The 15,827-nt window shown below is 41.1% G+C and overlaps 1 protein-coding gene across 2 annotated transcripts; it reads right to left on the bottom strand.

Annotated features, from left to right (window-relative positions):
• Positions 1 to 7,610: 7,610 nt before the first annotated feature.
• On the bottom strand, positions 7,611 to 12,012 carry b3gnt7 (UDP-GlcNAc:betaGal beta-1,3-N-acetylglucosaminyltransferase 7). 2 transcript variants are annotated; one of them, XM_085134100.1, is made up of 2 exons: positions 11,773 to 12,012; positions 7,611 to 10,190 (listed from the first exon to the last, which is right to left on the bottom strand). In XM_085134100.1, exon 2 carries the CDS (start codon positions 10,142 to 10,144, stop codon positions 8,969 to 8,971), a length of 1,176 nt encoding a protein of 391 aa, XP_084990226.1. In that variant the 5' UTR covers positions 10,145 to 10,190; positions 11,773 to 12,012; the 3' UTR covers positions 7,611 to 8,968. The 2 variants fall into 2 exon arrangements, with proteins under 2 accessions (XP_084990226.1, XP_084990224.1); XM_085134098.1 differs by lacking the exon at positions 11,773 to 12,012 and adding an exon at positions 11,325 to 11,703.
• Positions 12,013 to 15,827: the final 3,815 nt, after the last annotated feature.

The following is a 15,827-nucleotide window of genomic DNA, read 5'->3' as shown; positions in this document are numbered from 1 at the left end:
TGGATAAAAACATCAAGTTCACCAGGGAAGACACAAAGGACGACTGTTTGCCTTTCCTGGACTGCGCTGTGCACATGGAAGAGAATGGCAACTTCAACATCGAAGTTTACCGGAAGCCCACACACACGGACCAGTACCTCCTGTTTGACTCCCATCACCCTCTGGAACACAAACTTGGAGTGATCAGGACCTTACACCACCGGGCAGAACATGTTCCCTCTAAGCCTGAAGGGAAAAAGAAGGAACACAAACATGTAAAGGAAGCACTCAAAACGTGCGGCTATCCTAAATGGGCGTTTTTAAAGTCAGCAAAGAGGCACAGAAAAGAAGATCAGACACCAGCGAGGGAGGATAAGAAGGACAGACGCAACAACATTGTTATCCCCTATGTAGCCGGTGTATCAGAGAAACTCAGGAGGGTTTTCTCCAAGCATGACATCCCGGTGTACTTCAGACCCAGCAACACACTCAGACAAAAACTGGTTCACCCGAAAGACAAAACTCCAAAACACAGACTTAACAATGTGGTGTATGCCGTACAGTGCAGCGAGGAATGCCCAGACCTCTACATTGGAGAGACCAAACAGCCACTTCACAAGCGCATGGCACAACACAGAAGAGCCACCTCGACAGGACAAGACTCAGCTGTCCATCTGCATCTTAAGGATAAAGGACACTCTTTCGAGGATGCCAATGTTCACATTTTGGACAGAGAGGACAGATGGTTTGAAAGAGGAGTGAAAGAAGCCATCTATGTCCACTGTGAGCGGCCATCTTTGAACAGAGGCGGTGGTTTACGACACCAACTCTCTGCCATCTATAATCCAGTTTTGAGATCCCTTCCCAGACGCCTTAACGCCCACTCACACCCTGGGCCATCTGACCTCAGGAATTCGCATGATAAGGTGGGGCCAGGTTTCACAATGAACTCACCCGAAACTCTGGCTGATTGGGACCCACACCCAGTTCCACACCTTGGCTCAGGTGATTAGAGGATCATCAGGGGGTCCTTTTGTCCCTCTGTGGGGGGACACTCCCACTAGGTTTATATCTGGGACTCTCCACCATTTGACCTTAGAACTAAAGAAGCTTCTCGGATGAGAGGTGAAACGTCTTCAAGTAACTTAAAGAAGTCCAGACGCTTTTCTTTGCAAGCTCCTTTGACTACGATGACCTGGATGACTGAGAACCTTCACAGACACTAGACCAAAATACTCAATCTTACTCTAGAAAAGCCTGATATCCACCTACGAGGACATTATACTACTACAGTTCTATCAAAATTTTAAACGAATATCCTCATATGTGGCTTATTTTTCTTAAAATCAAAAATAAGGTAAAAAATAAAATCTGGTAATTCTTCGTTTTTACATTCATCGGGCCCCAATATGCCCAAATATCAAAGAGAAATTAAAAATGAATGCCGTGGAAGAGTTCGGGTCTTAGGAGGTTAAAGGCCTAAATCACCCATAAGTTCACAAGAAATTGAGGTTATTGTAATCAGCCCTAGAAATTGTAGAAACAGTTTCTAATTAGAATTACTGAATGCATGCATCATTATAAACAGGCTGTTCTGAAAGTGTTGAAATCCAAAGATGAGAAAGAGAGATCCTATTTCTTCAATGTTGGTTTCTTTTTATTGGCCCCTTGTTAAAGACCTCATAATATGGAAATATAATCAAGCAATTCACGCTTGTATTCAGGAAACAAACCTTTCTGCTTTAAAGATTAGTACATCAATGCAGATGGCTGTCCGCCCCCAAGCCTGCTTCTACTTCAGGTTTCCTCCTATTACAAGGAATTTTTCCTTCCCACCATTGCAAATTGCTCGCTCATAGAGGCTTGCTCCATTATTGGGAGTCTCTCCAAAACCTTAGTGTGAATTGACTATATTCGCAATTCATTACATTATTTTGGATGTTTGTGATCTGTAGACCAGCAGTTTTTTTATTTGTTTAACTATGAAATTTCATAAACCTAAAACCTCTGGAATGTATGTGTGTTGTTCATATTTAATATACAGAATAAGAAAGATCTGAATAGAAAAACGGGGTTTGTTGTGAGAGGATCTGGAGGACTGCAGAGCTAAGAGCCCTGACATCATGGCGTCAGGACAATAATCTGCCTCTTAACATCAGCAAGAACAAGGATCCAGGACCTCTACTGACAGCGCTGTAGGAGGAAGGCCCCACAGATCCTCTCTTATCCCACCCACCACAGCCATACACCTCTCACACTCCTTCCATCAGGTAGGAGGTACAGGAGCATCCAGACTCGCAGCAGCAGATTCAGGGACAGTTTCTACCCACAGTCTATCAGTTCTACTGAACTACTAAAATATTAGACAGTTGGTGCAATCACTGCACACACTGTACATGTAAATACATTACCTCTGCACTACAGCCACCACAGTATTTTTAGTAATTTGTATTTATATATTTCCTTATTTATGTTACATATGTATAATTAGTTTTTTTTTTTTTTTTTTTTTAAAGGGGCTTTGACCTAAGAATTTCATTGCTGGTAGTGACGTGCCATTGTTACCTATATATAACTAATTAAACTTGGACTTGATTTGATTGAGCTTTATCCCAAGAAGCTATAGCCTATGCATGATGACACAGTGTCACTAGATTATCCTCTCGGCTCTTAAAAGTCATTCGGGCTCCAAAGCAAAGTTTTTGCTAATCGTCATGAAAGTTAAGCGTTAAAGATTTCATCTCATAAAAGCAGTGTGGTAGGACTCGACTTAAGCGGTCAAAGAAGTGCAGGAGACTGATGCTGTCCAGTGTAGCAAGTGATTTATTCACCATTTTGTGACCCAAACAATATTTACAAAGAAACAAATAAGAAACTCAACTCTATAATTAACTCAGTTCAAATAAACATACCTGAACTTAAATCAACGGAAATTAAGGTCAAACTGCAGACAGCTACACTGACCTGAACCTTTCTTTTTTTTCGTTCTTCTGCTTAAATAGTCCACTTAACCAAACAATTTCTCCTCTGGACTATTCCATTCAGTAGGTAGGTAAGATGAACGTGATTATATTCAAACCTGTACTACTCCTCTTTACTGGCAACATAAACTCTGTGGTGTAATCAATACATATTACAACAATAAATCTATTTCTTCATAAACCCTCTAAACTCAACTTTATTAAATTATAAGAGTTCTTCCCCTTCTGCACTTGGTCTCTTCCTGTGACCTCAGATGAACCCAGAAGGTATAAAGCAGGAAGTAAAACTACATTTCCTCCTTTTGTTTCTGGAAGACAGGTAGGTAAGGTAAGTTCTAAACAATACAAATTAACAGTTGAAATAAATAAAATGTTAACTTAAAAAACTTGTAGGGATTGATTTAAACCAAGATGTTATATTATATAATCTGTAAAAGTGCAAAACATAAACAAACCCGGGATAGTAGATGTTTGCCTATTGCAGATTACATGTGAAATATGGTTAAATCAAAACAAGAATGTTAACTAAGAATATGGACAAATGGTCTTCTCACCCACTTTGTCACAAGCAGATTTGTTTAAACAGGATTTCTTTCTTTAATAATACAACACAACAAAGCATACAAACTGAACACACTGGGGCCAAGTTACTTAATAAATGTTTGTCTCCTAATGACCTGCGAGTATGAACTCTGCTGTTTTAAGGGAATTAAAGCATGGATACCTGTCCCTCAGGATACAAAAACTCTTGTTATCTTTACACACTTGATACCTGTAAAAAATGTATCGAAAGACTTGAACTGTGACATTGTTTCAAATTAAATCAAATACACCTGTGGCTGTGGCAACCCCCCCCCCCCCCCCCTTCTGAATCAGGGAGCAGCCAAAGGTAGCTCTAAAAGTCAATTAAATGCTTGTTGGGAACACTTGCGGTTTATTTTACCACATACAAAGTGGACAACGAGCACGATGAGGACAATGGGAATACCAGGCTTTGATCCTAAAATAAAAAAAACATAAAAAGATTCCAAAGATTAGACAAGAAGGATTATTTTGTCTGAGGATCACGTCACAGGAGTGCTTTGAATACATGTTGAGATACTGCTGTACTAAATAAGTCAACCATGTGGTGCCGCTAGAGGGCAAGCCGACTGAAGCTGAGGCGCAAATAAGCCTGAGAGATTTACACTCAGTACGAATCAACTCGTCTTAACACGCTTTAGCACAGATGTAATGGATGTCTGATAGAAATCAGTTCTTTATGCAAATTGCCAAAATGATAAAATACAGCAGCCAGCTTCGAATCTGACCCAGGGGTTAGGCACAAAAAGTGATTGCTTGTATTCAAACAGTGATACAGTTAGCTGATGTCAAACAAATCTCATGAATGATGTTAAGCCACTTTGAGCAAACAACATTCCTGTCACAAGCCAGAAGCTGCAGTCAGATTTTAGCAAAGTGACTCCTGTGTATGCTTTATTTATCTAAAAGGCAAAAGGTGTGAGTGACATTAAAAATGTATTTTTGTTAAGGGCAGGAGAGGTTCTAACATATAATATAATCGTTCTATTTTCTCTCTCCCATCATCTTGTGTATCTTCAATGATCAACTATCAAATAACGGCAAAAATGCTAAAAAAAAAAAAAGAAAAAAAAAGTCATCTTAAGAAGCAAAAAAAGTTATGTAATCCAGGCAGGTAGGTGACAAAAACTATCAGGAAACAGCGCTTCTATAAAGGACGGCTGTTACTGTAATCTCTGATTGTTCACATGTAAGAGGACTCGGTGCGACCTGACTCCGAGTTCCTGTGGCAGGAGCGTCTTTTGTCAGTGACACCAGCAGACAGGAGACAGCGCCAGGCTGCCATCAGATGGCTCTCCCAGCTGAACGGGGATCTTTGTTCCTGTAGGTGCCTGGGCAGGAGGCACTGATGATGGCACCACTGAATACCTCCATTGAGAGGTTTGTTGTACCACCCCCGACCCCTCCCTGCCTTCAACACTGACAGAGGTCACGCTAGCGTTTCTCTGTGGCCTTGTGACGGTCGTCTACAGTGACTGCCGTGCTTTCTTTTCTGTTTCAGGACTCTGTTGTAAGCTTATGTGGACAGTAAAGAAGACACATAAACACTAAGTGTTGTCTCATCTGATAATCAGCTAATCTAAATAATCTCACTCTAGTTCTCTTCACTTATGTACAACACTTATGTACAGCACAGATAATGATTGCAAAGATTGTGGGGTTTTTTGTATGCCACTTTATCCATCCAAAACACATATTTTTGGAAGAAAAGGTGCAAACTTTATTAACTTTATTGATTTTGTAAGTGTTTTTTGTCTTAATGTCTATAGCAGTTATCTCAAATATCAGGCCCGGGGACCAGAATTGGCCAGGCAAAGGCTGCAATCTGGCCCACCGGAAGGCTTTGGGAAATGTGAAGGAGTGAATAGAATTTGAACTTTAAATTGCATTTTCATAAGTTGGACAACTTTTTCTATTGACAAACACCTCCCCAACTGCCATTCATACTACACCGAAAAGTTAAGAAATACAGGAGGATTACAACCCAAATCCTAGCCTACCCTAATCCTAACCCAGTATCAATATTGTTCCACAGTACTGCTCCACAAACATCTATGACTTTCTCACTACAATAGTATCGTTTTTACATTTCCTGGATGCTTGTAATACTGAAAAAAAAATGTGCTTGGTTTTTCATTCGTGGGTATTACGATGACTGTAAAGTTTTACTGCTGCTTTTACATCCTTAAACAAACACTGGGATCGCCTCCGGTGTCATGTCTTATGGGAAAAATGTAAAAAGACTCTGTAACAGGTTATAGGGCACTACTGTGGAACAATAATAGTGACAGTGACTGATCAGCACCGTGATATCCGAATCTGCTCTCGTGCCTGAGTGCAAACAGTTTCTGTGTGTGCCAAGGATACATCACTTTACATATCTGACTCACTGCTATGCTGGTAGCAGTTTCGATTAACAAACACTGGGATACTGTTACATAGCAGTGTGATTTTCTGCCTCGGGCCAGTGACAAACACCTATTAGATATGCAGTTTATTTCCAACTTCTCAGCCTGCAGACGGCTCTTAATCTAACTCTATGCAAAGACATTCCCATCTTTTGTTATGTCAGTGCTGCTGCTGTAAAGGTCTTTGAAGAAAATAGAGGGTTGGCGTGAAGGTTTGCATCCCTGTCCACCTCACCCATTGGCCACGCTGACATCAAAAGCTTCCTCCAATTAGTGTTAGCAAATATTCGGCTCCTGGTCTACAGGCTGGTTGGGAAACTGGCTGTCAGTCACCGTGGTGAGAAATTCACTTTAGATTAAAGTAAATGTCGGCCAGTGGTTGATAAGCCTGTGTTTTCTTTTCTTGTCACTTTGGTTGGGAAAATCTCGGAATGTGTGTTGGAAGTTCAGCAGAGCGTACTGGGTTTCCTGAATGTTTACCTCCTTTAGCGTTCCTCTCAGTGTAGAGGTTACAAAGGTAGTGAAGTAAGAATTGGTTGCTTTGCTGTGGCTGTTTTGCTTGCTTGGGTTTGGGACGGCTTAACAGCTGAAAAATAGGAACACAATTAAGGCAGAGGAGATACCTTTGACTCTCACCATTTCCATTGTACATTGCAGTACAGTCACTATTTACTGACCTCCGTGTAAACTAGTTGTCACTCCCTGTTCGCTATATGCGGTGTGGAAAATTAAAACTCAGCTATTGCTGAGTCCTATTGTCTGCTCATATTCAATAAAACACACCGATACAGCAAATTCACAATGGGGAGATTTCAGTCCCGATCCTTTGTGGGTTTGACTTCCCATCACTCTGTTTAACAAAGGGGAAAGAGATAAAACTTAAGCTATGGTTTTTGTGCCAGTGAGTGTGTCCCGGTGAAATACAATATAGAGAAGGCAAATTCCATTTCTGCATGGCTTCTGTTGTCCTGAAAGAGATCGTGGAAAACAAGGGGGTATTTGTTTCCTTTTGCGATGCCCTCGTTATCTTTTTGTGAGATAGCGTCACTGCGGTGTAACAGTCTCAGCAAGCGGACTTGTTGAAAAGAGTCGCAGTAATAAGAAGGGGACAAGGGGAAAAGTGGGAAATGCCACAAGTAGCCAGCGCATTTCTGAAGACAAATACAAAAGGGAAAAAGGGGCACAAAGTTCAGTGAAAGCCTGACGTGTTTGTAGTTTTTTGAGATCCTTTCCACCTTCTGTCAAAGATAGATCCTTTGGGGGTTGCATCAGGAAAAGCATCCTGCGTAGGAATCTGCCAAATCAGATAGGCAGAGTGTTACCTGCAGTGGCACACCCGTGTCATCGAGGAAGCAGCTAAAAGTCGTTTTTTAACAGGCTATAATCCAACCTGCTGGATTATACAGCACATATATTACGCTAGTGGAAATGGATTGGGATTCATGTAGGGTTTTATTGGTCTAACTTACTACTTCAAGAGCTTTGAGCTTTGGCACAGAATACTATATATTTTATGCCTTTTTTAAGCACTTTATCTTTCACACATTTATTCATTTTTATTGAGCATGTCTTTGGATCAGCCCTTAATCCCAACTCCCCTCCCAAGCGAGAATTCTCTACTGTAGGCACATTGAACGTCTAATGTATCTGTTAAAGTATACCACGTAGTTTCTTTGGGAAGATCAATCCACTGTTGTTGGATTTATCTTATTTTCAGACATTTGATGTAGATAAAGTCAAACACAGTGTCAATTGTCATGATATTTATTTACAGATGGCATTCTCTGTACATGACGATTTTTACATATATTTACATTATGCAGACACAACCACCACCAACCACAATCGGTCATTTACATTGCTTTATCGTCTGTTGCCTTAAGTTAAAAGTAAAAGGCAGGCCCCCCCTTTTCTCGGGAGACGATTAAATTAACATGTCATAATGGTCGTACCAGCAAGAATTTAAGTTCACAGTGTCATTGTAAACCCCTCAACCAAATTCACGTCAAGTATATCAGCACATTCAAATCAACAGAAAGCATGTATGTAACAAGTAGTTTTCCCCCCCCAGATAGTTAGCATATATGTAAAAGAGCTCCAGATCAAGTCAGCGAGTGTAGGGAATTCTACAGTACAGACAGTATCAATCTTACTTTAGGAGCAGGTTCTGCATAGGAAGGAGTTGACATGATATAGTGACCAAACGTGATCAAAGACAAAAGAGTTTTTGTCCAAATCATTGAGGTAGAGAGAGTTGTTTGTTTCTCTGCATGACATCCTTGTCCACATGAATGCAACGTGCAGCACTTTGAAGACTGCTAGCATAACTGCAGGCTGTACCCTGGCTCCTAGGGCGTCCCACTAATACTAGCTGCCTCTATATTTTTGATATTCACCCAAGAAAACATGATATCCCACGATTAATCCAAAATAAAGACATAATATATAAAATAAAAGGCATTTAGGATTTTGTTCACCACCACAATTAATTGTTTTCACATTAGTGGGTTCAGTGTGATTTGGTGATGTTGTGAACCCTTGGTCAGAACCCAAGACTTGGGTTTTGTGTCGGGAAAATTCTAGATCATGTCAGAAGGATAAAGAGGAATAAGTCTCATTAAAAAAAAAGACACAAGAGAATAAAATACCACCAACTTAATGACAACTTAATCAACTTGGTATGCCCATTGATTTAGCAGCACAGTTTGGTTTTCTCTGAATCTGTGTGCCGACGGGGGTTGGTCCTTAAAAATGTCAACGTAAGCACACAATTCTAATTCAACTTAAAAAAATAATAAAAAATAAAATAAGCTCTGTATAATTTACTTTTGATAATCCTCTTCAAGAAATTGCACAACTGCTCACAAACAGAAAATTCAAATATTGTCCTGGTTCCACTCCACATACAGCTTCTGATCAACTTTACCAGGAAGTTTGGCTCCTGCACTTCCTCATAGCAGTCACCGAGGCAAGGCTGAGCTCGCTCGGTGCCGCTGTTCACCCGGTGTTCTCGCCGAGCTATAGGAGCTCGACCTTTTGTGAACAGACTAGGTCGCTGTTGACCAGATTCCACATGCGCTGGAGGTCCGACGGGAGCAGCTTGTGCACCACAATCATGTTCTTAAAAAAACAAGGTTCTCGGTTCAACTTGCTGTTCTTATTTTTCACCAAGCCAAACGTCTTAAAGGCGTTGTGTTTGACAGGCGTGACCTGAAGCACCTCCAGGCACATGCCCAAGAAGACATCGTCGATGGGGTAAAGCTCCAGCGTGTCTGCGGCCCAGTGAAGCCTACTCACGAGACTTCCATCCATTAGAAAACCGCCTCCACCTGCGTATGGAGGGTAGTGCGTCTTGTTATACAAAGCCTGGGGGATGTGATATTTGTTGTCCTTTTTACGAATAGGCTTAGCTTTGAAAATCACATCCCCAACAAACAGGTTCTTTCTGTGTCTGCTGTTTTCCAGGTATTCAAAAATATTCGTCACGCTGACAAAGACGTCATCATCCCCCTTGAAGACATATTGCACGTTGTAGCAGTAAGTATGGAACCACTTGAGGAAATGGGTCTCCTTGAGAGTCAGGTTGAAGAAGCTATCTAAGAAGTCCCACTGAAGAATATCGTTGTAAATCTGGTCTTCATACTCCACAAGTTTCTGATGATTTGCCCTTTCTGCCTCATTGGAGGACTTACCAAGAAGAAAGAGGGTCTTTATCCTTTTGCCGTCCACCACCTGCTCCCTGCCCCATGTTTTTCGGATGACCTCCCTGCGGTCATACTGAGTGGCCACTGATTTAATCACCATCAGCAGATACACCTCCCCTGTGCACTTCTCAGGGTGGTTGAGGGTCATGGGGAAATATCGGCAATGCCGATAAAGCAAAAACTGCTTGAAACTGTCCTCGAGGTTCTTGAACCACTCGTGTTTAGAAAAGTTGACATTGGCGCTACAGTTGGAACTCTTTACATCCCAAGTTGTGGGCCTGCCGTCCTCAGGGATTCTGGGCTTCTCTGTGGTGGTTGGAGCTTTTGGCTTTGACTGGTAGCTGCCAGACTTCCAGAAACTTTTTATCTGCAGGTATGAGTCAGCTCCAGATCCTGCTTCCTGAGCAGCATCCAAACGAGCGTGCCTCTCCAGCTCGAAGCTGATGCTCCCCCTCTGGACGGCCAACGCAACCACGGCTAGGAGAAACATGACACTCACCCTCTTGTACACTCTCCAACGATCTCTGCTATTCTTCCTGGGGGAAGATAAAAATCATGGGATTCCAGTTAGACACTGCAACATTATACCTTGTAATAGAGGGAAAGTTGAATATATAAACAATGTTAGTGAAAGGCATATGTGTGCAGTGTATACAAAGATTACCCTCCAGGCCTTTATATCGAACAATGAGAGATTATTTATTTATTTTTGCAGAGATTTGTGTATTTCAAAATGACAGATGTTCATTTAGGATTATTTATTTAAAGAAAATTTAAGAAAAAAACACATAAGGGCGAAAATCATCAAAACTATAACACGACACCCTCGGAGGGTACCTACATAACAAACATGTCGCTGTATAGACAGAGAAAAGACACACAGATTGTCAGTATACCCACACGTCTCCAGAGATTTATTTGTAGTTTTGTGTATGGCCTAAAATGTAGTTGGGAAAGTCCTATGACACCTGGACAATTTTCACTTGAAACGTCATTTATAGATTACACAACCTATAGAGGCTTCACTATTACCATGTTTCTAGAGAAAAAACCCCCCACCATAGATATATAACTTTCTATAGAAGAATAGTCATGAAATACGACTTATTTAACCAGCATCTGTGGATTTTAAAAACATGGATTGTACTTCAGATTTTCTTCTATGCCAGGTTATATGGCTCTTTATTGCATTCATGATCAATAAGACACTCCTCTATTCCTGCATGGGCCCCTCTACTTCTGAAGATCACTATCTCCCCCCACCCCCATTCTCAAACAAAGTCCCTCCTGAAGCCAGACAGTCGACACAGCTACAAGTTACAGACAGGTGTATTTGTTGTTAACAACATCAGTAATAATAACAACAACAATAATAATGTGGTTAAGTCCTTAAAACTCTATAAGAGATCGATTCCTTTTGCTTTTCACTAAATATTGTGGTTTTTCTTTGTTTGGTTATTTCAAAAGCTAATTCTCAACGTTAAATTGTTGCTTTCTTCTTTTCTTTTCCTTTTCCTTTCTTTCTTTTTTCTTTTTTACTTATCTGACAAGCCCACTTTCTAATAGACTTTAAAGATAAAGAAAATCAGGCGAAATAAGTGAAAAAGAGGTTACAGTCAGATCAGACGAAAAAAAAATAATTAAATCTTTTAATAAAATGCGCCACTTACATTTTTCCTTGTGCGTTAGATTCTTTGTGATGATGTGCCGGCGATGATCGATGATTTTTGAGTGTTTTTGTTGTTTTTTTCTTTTTAAAGGTAGAATGACTTTGCTTTATGTAATTTCCGCTTCTTGGAAAAAAGCTAAATATTCCTTTCCATCGAAACAGTCTTAAAGCATCAAGCGTTCCGTTTAAGAGAGAGTTTAAAGGTTTTCAGGGACTGTGGTACCAATGTGCGCTGTATGGTCTGCGCCGCGGAGAGTGCGCTCAGGCGCAGAGATCCGCCTTTAAAAGCTCAGCCGCCGTTACGTAGCCTAGACTACACACGCAACAGTTAATGAATGAACAGAGAGGGATGCATAGTGTCCACGACAGGCCAATTAATCATCAGTCGACTACCCCTAAACCTGCGACAAAGCAAATATTGAACTTTTTTATTCATTTTATTTACTTACGTAGACGTATGTCGTCTGTATGAGGCGGATGAAGAGTGGAAGGGTGGCTTGTCCTGATCACATATCTGTGAGGGTATGGAGAGAAGGCAGAGGAGTTTTTCACCAGTATTCAACAAAATTGTGGATTCCTGAGGAATGGAGAAGAAGCGCGTGGGCGACTTTCAAGAGCAAGGGTCATGTACAGAGCTGTAGTCGACTACAGGGGGATGAAACTTATGATCCATGCCATCACGTTATGGGAAAGGGTTGCTGTTTGTCCGTGATTTACACAGGGGGAACAAATTGTGGCAGGATCAGCCTGATATTATTTGTATCCCACTATAACTTCGTTGTATAAAGAGCTAGCATCTCAAAAATGTCAGGAGTAGTTAGCCATTATAAGAAGTGTTTGTAAACTAAAAATCAACAATGTGGGATACTGTTTGTCCGTGATTTGGACAGTCCAGCGTGTGCTCCCGACGCAGGGGAAACAAATTCTGTCGGGGATACCTAATTTGGCACGACACCGGGACAGGAAATGTGGTATCTGGAGAAAGTCTGGAGAGGTAGATGTATGCACTGGGGAGAAGAGGAATGACATGGTGACAGAGAGATAGCAGCAAGACTAAAAGAGAGGGTAGCAATGCTATGATGAATGCTTTTGAGGAATCGTGTGAGGGTTTATATTGTCCCTTTCCTGATCACTCACAACTCACAACAGTAGAAACGAGTACATCAGAGGGACAGCTCAGGTTGAGAGGCTTGGAGACAAAATTAGGCTGGCGGTTGGACATGGATATGTTGAATATGGAGCTGTCAGGCAGGAAGAAAAGAGGAAGACCACAGAGACGGTTATGGAGGAGGAAGGAAGACCCATATCTTTTGTAACAAGAAAGATTTATCCAACTAAACTGTATATATAGTTTGGATTATTTATCTAAAGAAACATAAAGTGGTAGCTCGCGCTTTGCTCTGCTCTGCATTTTCATATTCCACTTGTTTGTACCTCATGCCTTATAAAGACCGCGACGTGCTATAGCAACATAAGCCCTTTATACAGAACAGTAACCATTAACTTTGTCAGATAAATGCAGTAGAGTGAAGTCAAGTACAATACATAAGTCCCATGAAATGTCACACAGCTGAAAGAAGAAAGAATTCCTTTGTATTTTTTAAGGCAGGTATTTGAATATAATTGTTGGAACCAGTGTTTTTGTTAACATCTGGCGTAAGTCCTGTAGAAATGTTTGCAAATAAGAATCAATCAGTGATATTAGATTACAGGAAGTCTTCCTCATTTCTCCTCATTTTTACAGTCTTTTGAACAGCCAGAGAACTCAGTTGTTAAGGTCCAACCTCCACTTGCGTTAATCTAATGAAACTCCCAAGATATCAGTTATCAGACTATTATTAAGTAAATCTGACACTAAGCCCCGTTTAGCTTTAGGTTCAGTGTGTTTTTTTACTGATATTCTTGTTCTTTTCTATGGCTGTAGCCACGACAGAAGAAAAAAGCAAGTGATACACTCTGTCCTCGGTATTTTTGCATTGTGATGTGGCCGAAAGCAGCTGGTTATCCCAAATTATTTATTCTAAACTGTGAATTACTGTTAATAATTGATTAGATATCCCACACGTTTGAGCTTTTACCTTTTAAGTAAGTGTTTCTTTATTTGCCGTATGATTAAATCTGATTTACTCTCCAAAAAACACAACCCTCTCACCTCTTAGTGTACATCTCTTTTCCGTGGGATAGTGTGGATGGGATTTTTTTGTATAAGCAGAAAAGGCTTTTTTTTTTAAGCATTCCCACTTTAAAATCGATTATTTCAGGTATAAATCTTTGGCCTGTCACATTATTCTCTAGGAAGGGCAAAATAAATAACAGAGCACCAATGATTTGCTAAAGTATTGTAATATTGCTTTATGGTTGTCCACTGATGACAGAGGAGGTGCTGGGGTCAATGAGGCATCACTTGTTGACATCGCATACAAGTGATGCCTTTGATCCATTCTCAAGGAAGGTTTGCTTTTTGGATAAAAGCATAACTTTAATGTGAGTCACAAATCTTACTTACTCTGAAACAAAGGGAAAAATCCCAAATCAATCATTACATGTTTGATCAATAGATTAAATTAAATAGTGGCTGAAACTCCTGCTTGCAGAGCTGCCTTAACCAAAGCTGCTCTTAACCCTCGCTGTGGCAAACCGTGTGTTTCCGCCTCCTTGTTTTCTGGAGAAAGAACAACAAAATGTCTGTCTGCGCTTCAAAACAGGAATATTTTAATACGAACACAGCTGCGATCCAAAACCTCTCCTTCCTCTGCTTTTCTCCCCGTTTCCTGAATCCAACCAGTCATCCTTCTCGGGGCCATGTGCATCCTGTTGCCTGCTGGCTGTGTTTTTTCCGTTTTGATTTTTTTTTTCAGCCCCCCCCCCCAATCTTATGTGGATTTAGTCTGTAACAGTTCTGCAGATGAGTGAGTTGGATATGGACATCACAGTACCTGATCCTTTCCCCTGGCCACATCGCTGACAACATAAGGACTGTCAGCTGAAGAATGAAATTAGAAGAATCAAATCTGCAATGCAAATATATATGTATATATATATATATATATATATATATATATATATATATATATATATATATATATATATATATATATATATATATTTGCATTGCAGATTTGATATATACAGTGGGGCAAAAAAGTATTTAGTCAGCCACCAATTGTGCAAGTTCCCCCACTTGAAATGATGACAGAGGTCAGTAATTTGCACCAGAGGTACACTTCAACTGTGAGAGACAGAATGTGAAAAAAAAATCCATGAATTCACATGGTAGTAACATGGTTTGTAAAGAATTTATTCGTAAATCAGGGTAGAAAATAAGTATTTGGTCACCTCAAACAAGGAAAATCCCTGGCTCTCACAGACCTGTAACGTCTTCTGTAAGAAGCTTTTCTGTCCCCCACTCGTTACCTGTATGAATGGCACCTGTTTGACCTCATCATCTGTATAAAAGACACCTGTCCACAGCCTCAACCAGTCAGACTCCAAACTCCGCCATGGCCAAGACCAAAGCGCTTTCGAAGGACACCAGGAAAAGAATTGTAGACCTGCACCAGACTGGGAAGAGTGAATCTACAATAGGCAAGCAGCTTGGTGTGAAAAAATCAACTGTGGGAGCAATCATCAGAAAATGGAAGACATACAAGACCACTGATAATCTCCCTCGATCTGGGGCTCCACGCAAGATCTCATCCCGTGGGGTCAAAATGATCATGAGAACGGTGAGCAAAGATCCCAGAACCACACGGGGGGACCTGGTGAATGACCTGCAGAGAGCTGGGACCAAAGTAACAAAGGTCACCATCAGTAACACACTACAACGGCAGGGAATCAAATCCCGCAGTGCCAGACGTGTTCCGCTGCTGAAGCCAGTGCATGTCCAGGCCCGTCTGAAGTTTGCCAGAGAGCACATGGATGATACAGCAGAGGATTGGGAGAATGTCATGTGGTCAGATGAAACCAAAGTAGAACTTTTTGGTATAAACTCAACTCGTCGTGTTTGGAGGAAGAAGAATACTGAGTTGCATCCCAAGAACACCATACCTACTGTGAAGCATGGGGGTGGAAACATCTTGCTATGGGGCTGTTTTTCTGCCAAGGGGACAGGACGACTGATCCGTGCTAAGGACAGAATGAATGGGGCCAAGTATCGTGAGATTTTGAGCCAAAACCTCCTTCCATCAGTGAGAACTTTGAAGATGAAACGAGGCTGGGTCTTCCAACATGACAATGATCCAAAACACACCGCCCGGGCAACAAAGGAGTGGCTCCGTAAGAAGCATTTGAAAGTCCTGGAGTGGCCTAGCCAGTCTCCAGACCTCAACCCCATAGAAAATCTGTGGCGGGAGTTGAAAGTCCGTGTTGCTCGGCGACAGCCCCAAAACATCACTGCTCTTGAGAAGATCTGCATGGAGGAATGGGCCAAAATACCAGCTACTGTGTGTGCAAACCTGGTAAAGACCTATAGTAAACATTTGACCTCTGTTATTGCCAACAAAGG

This window comes from Neolamprologus multifasciatus, chromosome 15 (genome assembly GCF_963576455.1).
Source record: "Neolamprologus multifasciatus chromosome 15, fNeoMul1.2, whole genome shotgun sequence".
Lineage (NCBI taxonomy): Eukaryota > Metazoa > Chordata > Actinopteri > Cichliformes > Cichlidae > Neolamprologus > Neolamprologus multifasciatus.
This window is presented reverse-complemented; position numbering and strand designations above follow the sequence as displayed.